Here is a 16,140-nt window from a genome sequence, read left to right on the forward strand (position 1 = left end):
AGTTATTATTCATAGGAGATTTAATTATTACCGGAGAATTAAATTTTTATTACTCACTTAGTTCCCAAAAATATCTCCTTCAGTTGGCCATTAGGAAAATTTAATGCTATTACAGTGCTGAAAAAATGCGCTTTATCAAAAGTTTTACGTAATCAATTTTTCCACGAGCGGATTCTGTATTATGTTTCCTACGCTTTAGATTTAAATGAGTACACAATTTTATTTAACTCATAGTTTATTGTTTAACATATCAAATTAACAAAATCTGTTTATAGTTTATTAAAATAAAAAACAACTTGAAAATTAAAAAGTAAGAAAAATTATTGTTATTCTACTAAATGCACTTATGATGTTTTATAAAAAAAGTGTTAGTTTTGTGTTAGGGTGGTGTTTTACAATGTTTTTTAAATGATTCTATAATCAAGAAAAGCAATATTGTCAAATAAGCTAAGAAATTTGTTGAAATATAAGATCAAATAAAAAATTTAATGTTGAACACCGATACATAGAGAATTGAAAAAAAAAAAATTACATTAGCCTACTACCTTTTAATAAAATACCTTCGCTATGTAAAAACTGGTTTAAAACAACAATAAGTTCCGACAATATTAAATAAAATAAATCAATTAAATTAAGTTTTATTTAAATAAAATGTTTTTCAGTAAAATTAATGCGTAGTTCTTTTATTAACCGTTTATTTAATTTTGAGATTTAACTTAGTACATAGTTCAATTTTTAAAGTAGCGCCTTTCCTCTATTAATCATTAATTAATTAAATAATTTTCAATATTTTAAATTATTATTTATCTGGTCAGTCTATTTTAATGTGCTTGGAGATTTAGGTTTTTATTTTTGCTGTTAGACAATGCATTTGATTTATTTATAATTGATCGCTTTACATTAAAGCGTAAAAAAGTATAAGTTAGTGGTTAAAAAAATGCTTTTTATGTTAGTATGTAAGTTTATAGACATTATTTTAAAATATGTTTTCATTTTCTTGTTAAACAATGAACTTTTTGTGTTATTTTTATTTTTGACTTATTTGGTTATGTGTTTTTCTGTTTAAGACGCTTAGGTTTAGAAGTCCAGGTCCATCATACGGACAAATAAACTTGCAATAACAATAATAAGTATTCATGAATATCAAAATGATGCAAAGAAAAGTAGCTGTTTAACTCGTAGTACTTATGATTGAAAAATTTTATGTTACACTATTACTTATTTTGGTAATTTAATGTTTTGAATTACTTTTAAAAATTGTTTTTTTTAAACATTGTTAAAATTATAACTTCAAACAGCTTTCGATAAATTAAATCAAACTAAAACATAAAATATTTTTCTTGTTAGTAAATTATATTCATTTGAATAAAACTCGCAGTTTAATAATCCGTTCAGCGGTGAAACTTAGTAACTGTCTGAATTTGTAATAAATATTTTTAACTGAATTATAAATTATTAAATTGTGAAACGTACACTAAACATGATAAAATTATTTTAACGCAAAGTAATAAAAAAAATCATGAATTGAAATAAACTGAAAATAGATACGCATACTTTATTTATGTAAAGTAATTTTTAAATACAGTTTTCAATTGAATTTAGAGACTACTATTTTAATTACAGGAAGATTAATAAGCAAACATATTTGCACAATACTTAGCAAAATCGTTTTTTACTTTGAAAAGATTCACTGCAAAAAAAAAGTGTAAAGAACTTTTTTAATCTTAAAAATTTCGAGTTTTAAAGTAAATAAAAGTAAAGTACAATAGCCTGCCATCTAGGTACGCACTTTCTAGATAAGAACTGTCGGTATGGTACGCATTTGTTAGACGAAAAAGCGTTATTTCAAAATGTTTTTTTTTACGTTTAAAACTAAAAAACCAAAAGAAAACTAGCATTTCATTTTGAAATAATACTGACAGAATTAAAAAAAAATTAAAGTTATAAATTTATAAATTTTAAAAAAGACCCAATACTTAAAACAAAAATATTGTAGTTTGTTTATTTATCGAAAATAACGAAAAATAAATTTTAAGCTTGCATATCCGAAGATTTAAAATAAAAGTACATTTGAAAAGTAATACAAAGTTTAGATAAACGAAAATAAAAAAAGTGCAATTAGCAATCACATTTAACTTAAATCTAAAACAATACTCAGATAAACAAAACAACAATTTGTGCTTTACTATTATGTTTTCTACCAAGATAACCATTCAAAATGCGAAAATTGCTAAATTTTTAGTAAGCAGGATTAAAATTTTATAAACTTAAACTAGCTTTTTTGGATAAACACAACTAAATAAAAGCATGATCTAAGCTTACATAAACCTTTATTTATATATTATTGTTTATTATTTCTATATATGTACTGTGTAGATTTTAAATGTAAAAGGAACAAAATAGACTAAAAAATATTGTGGGATGAATATAAATATTAATATACATACATAAATAAATACATACATATAGATAACTATACTGAATAAATACTCAAGATTCTAATATACTTTTAATAACTATTTCTTGTTTATATAATAAACTATTTTAATTTTTGAAAGAGGGAATTGCTTGAAGATTAATTTGTAAACTTTAGTAGCTTAAACATGACTGTATTAGGCTTAATGTAGGTAATTTAAGACCGAAACTTCTTAAGTAGGTGCTGCCGGTGCGGTTTTGAGCTGTGTTCAAGATTAGTACCAAAATGGCAAGTTACTGAATTGTGAACTTAACTACTCTTATTTTACACACGAAAAAAACTAGGTTAGCATTTTCATAAAACTATCTATATCTATATTTATCATCGATATATTATCTCATAGCAAACAAGTAAATAGATATACTATTAGGATAATCTTTTGCTCTGCAGACTTTCACCAACATTTTTTTTGATTATATTTAATACGAGCATACCAGATGTCTTGCCTAGAGCACAATGTAATAAACGTTGCACGGTAAAAGACAATGCTGACATCACTAATCAAAACCAGCAAACAGTTGCTTCATGTGATAGCATCATAAACCGTTTGTAGATTGACGACTACAGGTTTTTCGGTTGTGACTGACTAATAAATCCTAATAAGGACGAAACCGGTTTCAGTCTACCGTAGGCTTGTGGTCTGATGGTCGAATTAATATTATCAATTCTTTTGTTAAACTTTTTTACAAACAAACAGTTTACGTTTTATATTTATCGAATTTAAGTTTAAACTTAAAATATTTTAATTCTTATACGGGTTAATATCAACTGGAATTAAATTAAAAGTGTATAATTTATTTATGTATAACTTTTAATAAAACTTCTTACGAATTTAAGATGGTTATCTTTAAGTTAAAAAAATATCACCGTGCAAAATTTTAGCTGTGCAAAATAACTCTAAAATAAAGTTATAGCAATTCGAATTGTCAGAATTTGATTTGCAGATTACAAATTAATTACATTATTTAGCTATTTATGATGAATTTTAGATTTATATCTTAAACGTAAACAAGCTACTACAAAAGTCACAAAAAAATATTTTAAATAGTTTATTAATAACGAACGTTCAAAGAATCTTCATATCATAGTAAAGTTTTAAAATATCAAATTTATTTAAATTCAATTTCTTGAGCTAACTATAAAAAACTAAATTTAGAATTTCTATTCCCTTTAGAATTCAACGTTGGCTCTTTCATAGACTCTCAATTAGATCTAACCCTGAAAATAGTACAGAAAATTATCTTTTACTTTTGTTTAGAAACTTATATGTAGCAGTGGGCTTTAACTCAATGTCAAAAGTCAATAGTTTAGAGTAGTAAAACAAAATTAAATTTTAAATAGCTTATTCTTGTATAAGTATTTACCTAGCTTTCATTATGTTTTCTTGTACAGATTTTATCATTCTTTTAATTAGTTTGTAAATAAACTCAACAAAGAAAGATATATTTATTTATGATAAAATCTTGCTGAATTGAATCTACAATGCCTGTGATTAAATGCTCTCTTGAGTGTTGCACATATGAAACACCAGACGTTGATGCTTCTGTAGCTGCTTCTTTACTTATCATTCACAACAACGTTCACATTAATGCAAATTCTTCAAAACCAAAGCCTCCAAAAATGGACCGTCCTCGAATAGGGAGAGACTGCAATGAAGAGGGTTGGAACATATTTTTGCAAAAGTGGACTATTTTTAAAGATAGTATGGAAATGACAGAAGTAGAAAAGCATCGTCAACTGTACCAGTGCTGTGAGGAAGATCTAGGCGATGCTATTTTGAAGGGACATAATGATGTAGTAAATTTAAGTGAGCAAGAGCTTTTAAGGATGATCAAGCAGCTTGCAGTTATTCCTGTTTCAGTTGTTGTACGACGATCAGACTTTCTTAGTACAAGACAGGATTTGACTGAAAACACGAGATCATTTGCTGTCCGTTTAAAGGGAAAAGCTAGTACATGCTCGTACTCATGTAAATGCCCAAAGGATGGCTGTAACCAAATGATAGATTTCACAGACATTATCCTTAAAGATGTCATGGTAACCGGTTTAGCTGATGAGGATATACGCAAAGAGGTGTTAGGATGGGGTAGTTTATACGAGAAAGATGTCAATGAGACAATTGGTTTTATTGAAGCAAAAGAGATGGCACGTGATGCAATGACACAACCTGCTGTTACTGCCTCAGTTTCCTCGTACAAATCCTTTAGGAAAATTACAAAACGACCAAGTGGTAAAATAACTTGTAATATATATGTAGTAAAACATCTACAAAATTTATTTGGAGCAGGAAAAATAACAAGTATATTGAGTGTTCTACATGTAAGCAATGCTGGATTAAATCCAGGAAAAAAGTTTATCATGGTGACAACAATTGTGCAGATGAGACGAATGCACTTCTAGTTGGTGGATCATATACACAAAATTTTGATCAGTCAGTTGATTTTAATGATAGTGTAGTAAAACTTGATCATTACGTCTTTGATTGTTTGAATGGATGGAAAGCATCAGTGTCACAGAAACATCCAACAATTCAATTAAAAGCTTCTATTGATGAACAAGCATACACTCAGATGAATATAAAATGCCCTAGACAAAATTATTGCAAAATTAATGTCGTTACAGATACTGGTGCTCAGTCATGCTTATGGGACCTTAATAGTTACCTCAAACATGGTTTTAAGAAGTCAAGTCTTATACCAGTTAAAAGGAAAATGTTAGCGGCCAACAGAGAACATATCAAAATAACTGGTGCTATATTTCTGGAAGCAATTGGTGAGTACATTTATTAAATGTAGATGATGCGTACCTATCTAAAAGCCATTCTCTTATCTTTTGATTGTTTGCGGGAATGCAAGCAAATGGCAACTCCTTTGGCCTATCAGGGGGAGGAGTTTTAGGTATACAATCACAAGTTTGCAGTTCTTCATGGACAGTGCAGGATTCAATGGTCGCACCAATACGAGGAAAATCATGATTTATTATGCCAAGTGTTATGCAGGCATTTCTTGAAAGGAAAAACCTGTCAGTACATGGGCTTATATATACCATTTCTTTTGCAACATGAACTTTACCTTGTACATCTTTAGCCATTAATTTCATAAATATAGACAGGTCCACCTTTGAAAATTCATATTGACCCAGATGCCATTCCAAAAGCAATATCAACTGCTTCCCCAATTCCAAAACATTGGGAAAATGAAGTAAAAGAAACTTTGGATAGGGATACTCGATTAGGTGTGCTTGGTAAGACTCCAGTTGGTGTTCCGTCTACTTGGGTACATCGTATGGTTGTGGTTGCTAAAGCTGATGGTAGCTGTAGAAGAGTTGTTGACCTTTCACCTTTAAATAAGTATTGTGTACGAGAAACACATCATGTAAAGCCTCCATTCATTCAAGTATGTGAAATTCCTGCAAACACCTAGAAAAGTGTGACCGATGCATGGAATGGGTTTCATTCAGTACCACTTCGTCCAGAAGATCATCATCTCACAACATTTCTCACTCCATGGGGGAGGTACTACTACAAAGTAGCACCACAAGGTTATTTGGCAAGTGGAGATGCATATACGCGCAGGTATGATGAAATCATAATAGATATACCTAGAAAGACAAAATGCGTTGATGACACTGTTTTATGGGATAAGAGGTTGGCTGATCATTGGTGGCGTATGATTGACTATTTAGATTTAATGGGAAAAAATGGAGTTGTACTCAATCCTGAAAAGTTTCAATTTGCACAAAAAGAAATAGACTTTGCTGGCTTTACTATTACGAAATCTGAAATTAAGCCACAAGAAAAGTTCATAAATGCTATTAGAGATTTGCCTATACCAAAGTCAATAACAGATGTGCGATCATGGTTTGGTTTAGTGCACGAAGTTTCACACTACAACCAATTGACTTCTTTGATGATTGTGTTTAAGCCATTATTAAGTCCAAAAACTAAATATTACTGGAATGATGAGCTAGATGATACATTCTACAAATCAAGAGAAGCTATAGTTGCAGCCATAACAAAGGGAATACAAATTTTTGATTTGGGAAAGCCCACTTGTATACAGCCAGACTGGTCTACAACTGGTATTGGTTACTTTTTGTCGCAGAAACATTGCTCTTGTAAGTCTGCTGTGCCAGGATGTTGTCAAACCGGATGGCGTATTGTTTTAGCAGGCTCTCGCTTTCTTAGACCTTCTGAATCACGTTATGCTGCGGTAGAGGGAGAAAGCCTTGCAATTGTATGGGCACTTGAGCAATCACGGTATTTCACACAAGGATGTGATAATTTGTTGGTTCTGACTGATCACAAACCACTGGTTAAATTATTTGGAGACAGAACACTTGATGAAATTGCAAACCCCCGCCTTTTCCGGTTAAAGCAGAGAAGTCTTTTATGGCGATTCAAGATTCTACATAAACCTGGTAAACTACACCTTGCTCCAGATGCAATGTCACGTCATCCAGTGGTTACCGTACATAAAACAAAAGATGAAGTTGAGATAAGTGCATCTGAAATTTTAGCTGGAATACGTTTGCCAGACAGTGAGTGTATCATTGCAAGTAATCAAGTAGGTGACAATTTTCAAGCTGTGACTTTTGACCGAGTTAAAGAAGAAACTTTAAAAGATAAACAAATGATGAAGCTTATTCAATATGTTCAAGCTGGTTTTCCAGAGACCAAAGACCACCTACCATTAGAATTGCATGAGTTTTGGATAGTTCGCTATTCTTTGTTTTTGATGGATGGGGTCATTATGTGTGGTGATCGTAAACGAGAACTTGATCATAATAAGTTTCTATCACCTAGCAGTATACTTAAGGATGATGTGTATAGAATTGTTATTCCTCCCTCATTAAGAAAAGAGGTTTTAAGAGTGTTGCATTCTGCTCATCAAGGAGTCACTGCAATGAACGAGCGAGCAAAATCGATTGTTTATTGGCCGGGAATAACAAATGACATTCAAGGCTGTCGGGAAAATTGCAATAGTCGCAACTTAATTGCACCAAGCAATCCTCGCCTACCTCCAATTGAACCATTGATTCCAAAGGTTCCTTTTGAGTCAATTGTTTGTGATTATTTTCAGTTCAAAGGTTGGTATTATTTTGTAGCTGCCGACAGACTTTCAGGATGGACAGAACAACAAAGAATCAAATTGGGTACAAATGATTCTGGTTCAAAAGGGCTGTGTAAAGCTTTGCGTCGTATTTTTGTAACTTTTGGTGTTCCAGTTGAAATATCTTCTGATGGAGGTCCAGAGTTTTCTGCAAAAGTTACCAAAGATTTTCTGAAATGATGGGGTATACACCATCGTATGTCATCTGCATATCATCCAGTGTCAAACGGTAGGGCGGAATTAGCAGTAAAGGCTTCTAAGCGATTGTTAATGGAGAATGTTGGTTCAAATGGTGAACTAAATAATGACAAAATGGTACAAGCTTTACTTACGCAGAGAAACACGCCTGATCCAGGATGCAAACTATCACCTGTACAGATCCTTCTTGGAAGAAATTTAAAGGACTCCTTGCCTTACCTCAGGAAGAGTATTATGGCTTACAATAACCCGCAGATCTTAAACATTTGGCGTAACGCATGGAGTAAAAAGGAAGAAGCTCTTAGGTCTCGTTATGTTAAGTCTCTCGAGAATTTAAGTGAGCACACAAGATTGTTGCCACCATTGAATTGCGGTGATCATGTCATGATACAGAATCAAGCAGGTAACTTCCCTAACAAGTGGGGGAAAAGTGGTGTAATAGTAGAACTAAAAGACTATCATCAATATGTTGTCAAAATTGATGGATCAGGTCGCTTAATTGTACGAAATCGAAAGTTTTTAAGAAAATTTAATCCTCCTGTTTGCAAATCTCAAAATAGTATCCCTTATCTTAGAAAAGCAAACATACCAACGCAGAAGTTAGTTTTTTCTGGCAACTATGAGAGAAAAGATTCCAAGGAAAGTTTTGATTGTGTGCGCTCCCATAAAGGAATACGTTTCAAAGCTGGAGATAACTTTGACAAAATTTGCAAAGCGAAACCAGCTACCTTCCTTTCACCTGAGGACTCAAATTGCACTGATGAAAGCCAATCCTCTACAAATCAGAAAAATGGTGTATTGTCTCGTTTGGACCCTAATGATAAATCTAGGGTATTTGAAAGAAATTTTAATGACGATGGAGTATTTCCAGAAAATGAACTGCGTCGTTCCGGTCGTGTAAGAACCCGGAGAAAGATTTATGATGCCGAAAGCGGTACATACAAACCTGTTTAAACTGTTGTTAAAATTAATGTTTTTGTACAAATTGTAACTATGTTTATTGTAACATTTTAGTGATTTACGTTCGTTTTGAGTGTTGTTTCGTTGATGTTAGCACAGAAAACGGTATTTAAGTTTGCAATTTTGAAAATAATTTGTTTTGTTAGCTAGACGTGTCGTTTCATCTCCTTGGTGATAAAATCTGGGGGGAGATGTATAAGTATTTACCTAGCTTTCATTATGTTTTCTTGTACAGATTTTATCATTCTTTTAATTAGTTTGTAAATAAACTCAACAAAGAAAGATATATTTATTTAATTCTTACTTAAAACATACACTACTTCCTGAATATTTGCTAAGATATTAAATAGTTTGGAATTAAATAAAATAATTTTTTCAAGAAGCAGCACTTGTCTTTGATAGTTTCAAAACTAGCGTTCCTTTTTCAAACTATTTATAATAGTTGTAAAGCTAGATGTCAATACGTTTTAATTGTTTCTTTGTTTTTATGAGTATGCAAGTGTTCTTTATCGTAAGATTTTGTAGTCTTGTAACAACAAGCTATTTAAAAATTCTAAAACTTTTTTTGGTTCTAGATTTGATTTATGTTAACTTGAGAAACTTAATAACTAAACGAATAAACGTAACAATTTTTACAATAACATAAAATAAAGAACAACTTACTGTAGTATACTTTACGATGTTTAAACTTTGGAAAATTTCAATTTGTAAATTAATTCGATCAACGCTAATTAAAAAACATACTTGTACTAATTGTATGGAAACTAAAATTAGTCAGAATAAACTTCTGAAACAAAATTTACTTTTAAAATTTAAGCTATTGCTTTCTAATTTTCGTTAGAGCTGATGTTAAAATTTAGCTTTAAAACTTCTCCTACATGAAAGGAGCAAAACTTATTTTCAAAACAAAAAGTTTTCAAGTACAGTTGTTTCACTATTCTGTTAAACAAAACAGATCTTTAACTCGTTTATTGTGATAATATCTTAAAATATAAGTCAAAGTGTACATAAAATTAAGCAAAAATTTAAAGAATTGTTACGTCACTTAATAAATCATTTAAATATTTACTTATATATATATATATATATATATAAGTTAAGAGGACTTTTTTTTTTACATGGTCGCATTTATCCAAGGCTGGCGGAAAAATAATTAGTAATGTACTTAATAAATTTATATATTTCTTTAAAGTTTTTTTTTACTAGCTTTTATACTAAAATAGCGAAAAATATAAAACAGCTTATGCAATAAATAACAATAACGAAATTTAAAAAGGTTGTAATTCAAGACAATTCTAAATGTAAGAACAAAAGTTTAAAACCGAAAAGTGAAAAGTATATAGTTTTAAAATACTTCTGTTTAGAAACGTAACCATTCTTTTGAACATACAGCTTTGTAAACTAATTAAAACCATACACTGAATTTAGACTCGACTTGCATATAATTTTTTCAATAAACAACTAAACCTGTAACTTTAGTATTTAAGGTTACTTAACAAAATTTTAAACTGTTTAAAATATAAGAAATATATCTTACATAATATTATTTTTTTATAATACTATTTTTTTTTAAACAAGCAGAGTTACCTACTTAATTTAGTTTTTGTTCAAAGTAAAGTTATAAGTTTCATAAAGTTTATATAGAAAAAACAATCAAGTTTAACAAAAAGTCGATTTTTTAACTATTGTAATTGGTCTAACCAGACAATGCTAAATAAAACATTTTTTGTAAAACATATTTATTAATTTTTAATTTCTTCATTATATTAGTTATGTTAGTTCTATATATTTTGTTTTTCGTCCACTAGAGACGGCAAGGTGAAATTTAAGTAACCTTGTTATATCCACATGAAGTAAAGTCTTTTACCATTCCAAGAGCAAAACTTTTTTCACCTAGTTCAGTTGCTGTGTACAGGAAAGAGTATTGAATCTGATCTTCCCAATTACAAACAATGTCCAATTGAAGATCATTTGTCCTCATTTTTGGTTTTGTACAGTACAGCTTGCCACACATTTTGTGTCTGTTATCATATTTTTTTTCAATTCAGGTAGTTTGCAACTGATACGACATATTTTTACTAATTTTAGATATCAGTAAGACAGAAAAGCGAGTTTGAGTATACATGTTTGTCACCCGACTTGTAGTTTGCTTTAGTAGAGCTTTTTTTAAATAACATTTAAAAGAGTTGTTGGAATTTTACTTAAGCAAAAAACAACAACTTTTCCGAGCATGGGACGCTTATTCTACCACAATTACCATTCGAGTCTCCTTCCAGGTTGAAGTCGTAGCAACTGTTTGGAGCTGGGATTGTATCTGAGAAAAAAAAAAACGTAACGTTTTATTCTTTTTATTTGATTAACCTTTTGCACTTTACAACTAAAATTTGAATTTCATTTACAAAGCAGAAATCAATGATCGAGCTAACATTACAATTTTAAATTAAATAGTTTTTATCTGGTTTTAAATTAGTTTCGTTAAATAGCTTTCTTTATAAAAAATGTATAAATCTAATTCTCAACAGCTCTATTTCTAACTGTTGAGTAATACAATCGTAATTTCAAACTTTTTACATTGAAACGTAAAACTAAAAAATATATTATTGGCACTATCTTACTATATTGATCAATACATTTATAAAAATATACTTCAAACCTTCACCCAAATTTTCCCTGCATTGCCACTCACGTGACATGCAAATACCACCGGAGCAGTAATCAACACCACTGTTGCATTTCCTTCCGTCTTCAACGAGCAAATCGCGAGGACACTGTATAAAGATTGTACGAAAGTTTGAAGTATAAGCAAAAACTCATCATAGTGTACATACAATTTACGATTGTAATAGCACAGTATAAATATCGTTTAGAGTTTTGGAATGGGTTAGAAAAAGTTTATAACCCTTAATGTTTATAGATCTTTAACTGATTAGTAGTTTAAAACAAATACAAATATCTTAAAGGGTTTTCATATACGCTTTAAAAACTTTAACAAATAAAAAAACTTAAACTATATCTTAAATAAACGTTAGTTCTAATACTAATTCAACAAAAAAAAAGAGACTTATAATTAATATAGTACTTTAAAAAAAATTTAATTTGTAATTTTTTATTATTCAAACTTAATCAATTAACACTGTAACATAACATATATTCTATGAATATTATTATCTACATACCTGTGGTGATATTCCATTGCAGTATTCAGCGAAATCACATTCATTTGCGTGGTTGCTTCTGCAAACTTGGCTGCCACCCAACAGTTTGCACTTTTCACAACATTCACCCAAATTGCATTCTGCATTGGCCACCAGTTTGCACGTTAGTGAGTCGCAGCATTCACTGTATATAAAATATCATAGTTAGTCAGATATTAAGTTACTTAACAGTTTAAACGTTAGATTGCTTGAAGCTTGGAAAAACTTAAAGCACAACAACTAGTTATGAAAAATATACTTTTTCACTACAAAAGAAAATCTTGCATGTTAAACGGTCGCAGTATTTTCTGTATCTAAAAATGTCTGTGTGAGGTTTGGTTATTGGAAGATCAGAAAACAAATGAAAAAAAAAAAGCTAATTTGTTTTCGTTTTTAAAACAAAATTAAATTTAACCTGTCACAGTCGTCTGTAGTTCCACAATTGCACTCCTCATCTTCTTCAACGATCTTGTTTCCGCACTTGGGATGAGAGTAGTGATCCTTAGCTTGTGGAACGTCTTTCAAGCACATCTTCTCCGCAAGGTTACATTTCAATGCGTTCATGCTGCAGTTCGACCACTCAAAAGTATTCCCGTTTCTTAAAAAATAAAACTTTTATAAAGACTGTGTTTAAGTTTCACTCTAGACTTAGATTTTTTTAAGGTTTAAATAGGGAAAGAGCAGGATTGGTTTAACTCTACGTGTGATGGGTTCAAAAACATAGTTTTAATATAATTTTTATTCAAGGAAAACCATCTACGATTTATCAAACTGACATTGTTTCAAAAGGTTAGCGATTGTGTGTTTGAAATATTTAGTGTATGTGTTATATGAAAAACATAAAACTTTTCAACTTCTAACGTGAAAACATGCCTTCTGTTTAATCGATAACTTATATATTTATAAATTTGAAAGCTGTCTAATTACGTAGACAAAACAAACTTTCTTAGCTTTCATCTGTATTAAAATTATTTCATAAAACACTAATCTTTAAAAAAATTGATCAATCTGTTATAGTTCAAGTGTTTAAACTGACCCTAGTTTCGCGTTCATAATGCAAGGAACGTCATCTCCGCACGTGCAGTACTTTTCATTGTTGTGATGAAGTCCTAACAGGTGCCCCAGCTCGTGAGTCAGGGTCACTGCCGACAGAAGATGGTCTGTTTGGTGCTGTCAACGTTGTTTGTTGTTTTTCAATTGAACTAATTGTTATGTTGATTGCGATAGTTGGTATGTATCTTGAAAAAATATTTATTGTCATTATTTAGTTTGTGATTTTTCATACTTTTAGACGCCATTTGTTAATGCTTTTACCATCTTTATATATGACAATTTGTTTAATTAATGTTTTTTAAACAATGTTCCTGTATCAAAATCACCTTCCCAATTGCAGAACCCGATTTCAGATAACACACTCCGTGTATATTGGCCATTCCGAGGACAGCATTTTTCATCGAACCGTCGAACATGAGGTAGACGACGTCGGCACGTTTCCATGGCGACCTCCGGTCGGTGGCGTTGTTGGTTCGCACTGTGCGGTATTCGTTGAACTTTGCCAGTTCCTGTGGTGAAATTTTTTGTTTGAAATTATTGAAATATAACTTTTGATGAACCTAGTCATAGATTTCGTTTCATGGTTCAAATGAAATTGATAATTATGTTATGCTTGTTTAAATAAAAACTAAAACAATTAAAGGTAGGGTGCTAGTAAAGACTGCGGTCTTTAAGTTTTTAGCTGGAGAAAAATATTAAAACTTAAGAAAAAAAAAACCTTGTCGAAAATTTTAGGCGATTTAAAGAAACTTTCAGTTTTAAATAAAACATCATGAAAACAAAAATTACTGTTTTAACACCTCTAGATACTACTAAAATTATAAACAGTTTATTGAACTAACGAAAAAAAAAAACGAAAATTGCTGAAAAATTTTTGATTCAAGGATCTGGATACACAAAAAGACCTATTGATCATCGAGTTGCACACCTAGCCTTGTCAAAATTATGATAAGCTAAAACATAAAAGAGTTAGCAGTTAAAATTAAACTCTAAAATAAAAAAAATTATGAAATATGAGACTATTAAACTTTACAACATTAAATATTTTCCTAAACAAATATCTAATGTTGTAAAGTTTAATAGTCTTATTTTTCATTTAATAATTTAATTTTAACTGTTAATTTTTTTTTTAATTTTTTAGCTCATCATAGTTTAAATTAAGTTGGGTATGCAACTCGCTGACCAAGAGGCCTTTTTGTGTAGTTTATTTTGTGTAAGAATAATCAACTCACAATAGTTGCATTATTTTCGATCGTGTAATTAGGAGAAATGTACAAGTGAGTAAGAACAAGTGACAAATCAACTTTCATAAAAAGTTCATCAGAATAATTAACAACTGTAAACACTTCTTCCTTCAGCGCTGTCATATTCTTGTTAAACTTGTGCCACTGACGATAATGTATTTAATAAATTAACTTAAAACTGTTTAAAGCCATTTGTTCATCTTTTTTATAAAATAAATTCCTAAGATGTTTTGATGTGATAAGAGAAACTTTTTAATAAAAATTTCTTAAAGTGTGTTATTTTTGACTACGAAATAAAGCTATAATATTTTACATGTACGAATTAGTTCAAATAAATAATGTCACCAGCAATTTTTCAACATGTGACTGAATGCATTTAGTTAAATATGTTTAAAAACATATTTGCGAACTCTTTTGTAATAGTAACATATTAAGTTTACATAAAGAAAAAATCCTAAAACAAACTCAAAAACTCCAGTTTAAACTTTTGGTTTTTAACAGTATAAACAGATTTTTAGTCTTAAAAAATCTTAAAAAATCTTAAAAATTTGTGTGAATAGTTTTATAAAACTTAAATAAACTTATAAGATTAAAATAAGCACTTTTTTTGATGTAGTTATACAGCAGTAAACAGAATACAGCAGAAACTAACCAGACTTATATTAATAACAATCATGAGTTCAATGAACATTTTCTTCTTGTTTGTTTGTACTTCTGCCATTCTTTTTCCTCTATTATTCCAATCATCAATTGTTTGACCTGATTTTTAAGTAAAATCAGATATGTTAACAATCATAAGTATTTTATAATAACATTTTTGTTTAATGGAATTTATAGTCGTGAGTTATTTCTTTCTCTTATTTTTAAGAAAAGTTACAGTAAGGTCAGTTAGTAATATACTGCAGCAAAAAACATATTTAAATAATATTTAACTGTTGTTGCTCATAATTTTTTTTTGATAACTTTATGTGTACGTAAAGTTTTATGATAAAAATTTGAAAACAAAAAAAGCTAACAATTTTTTTTACCTTTGTGAACATCGTTGTTATTAGATGAAGCATCAAAAAAAATTTGCTGAAGATACGTCGGGTTGTCTATTGGTTTAAAAAATACATGGTGGTTTCTGTATGGTCGAATCAAATACAACTCATCGTTTATTTCTATTTTGCCGCTTAAAAGAAGTTTGATTGAACTTTTATAAAATACAATGTTTTATTTTGCTATCCACCTTATATTAATTAAAAGGATTTTTAAAACTAAACATAATTTATTTTACAGTTATGTTTTTTTTGTAGAATCGTTTCATCAAAAGCAACTTATAAACTAGTAATCAAACAAACAAAGTATTAAACATTTAACTTACTTTAAACTTCCACATAAAGAAACTCTTACATTTGAGTTATCAACCCCTTCAACTTTTCCACAATAATGACAATGATCCTTCTTTAAATTATGAATTAACAAGTTAAAAGATAATAATAGTTCAAACAAAAATATTAATTTTTTAAGATCTATAATATTTAATAAAACAACCAAAAAAATTGTTTTATTTTCTATTTAAGTCATAAATGACTTTTTTTTAGATAGTTAAAAAAATAAATTAGCAAATTTTCATTAATAATCTTAAAAAGTGATGAAATTGAGAGTTATTTTAAATATCAAGCTGCATAGATTTATACCACTAACATTTGAAAATTTGTCATTTAGAACTTTTTTTTTCCATATGTTTCGCTTAAAATAGACACTTTAAAATCTCTTGTTATCAGGTGTTTGTTCTTGTTCAAATTTAACTTGATGTTTTTGGACGAGTCATTGAACCTGTGGACGAGTCAATTTTTGAGACATATTTTGGACGAGTCATTTAAAAATATGTCTCTTCTGGTGTTCTCTGTGTTTCCTAAAAT

At 29.7% G+C, this 16,140-nt stretch overlaps 1 protein-coding gene across 1 annotated transcript; it reads right to left on the bottom strand.

Annotated features, from left to right (window-relative positions):
- Positions 1–10,570: 10,570 nt before the first annotated feature.
- LOC145833142 (zinc metalloproteinase-disintegrin-like batroxstatin-1) lies at positions 10,571–14,359 on the bottom strand. The gene is made up of 8 exons (XM_082940342.1): positions 14,225–14,359; positions 13,319–13,501; positions 12,976–13,109; positions 12,355–12,537; positions 11,922–12,084; positions 11,399–11,513; positions 10,966–11,059; positions 10,571–10,766 (listed from the first exon to the last, which is right to left on the bottom strand). The coding sequence occupies exons 1-8, from the start codon at positions 14,357–14,359 to the stop codon at positions 10,571–10,573; spliced, it is 1,203 nt and encodes a 400-aa protein (XP_082796468.1).
- Between the last annotated feature and the right edge of the window lie 1,781 nt (positions 14,360–16,140).

This window comes from Thalia democratica, chromosome 4 (assembly GCF_965202585.1).
Source record: "Thalia democratica chromosome 4, ktThaDemo2.hap1.1, whole genome shotgun sequence".
Lineage (NCBI taxonomy): Eukaryota > Metazoa > Chordata > Thaliacea > Salpida > Salpidae > Thalia > Thalia democratica.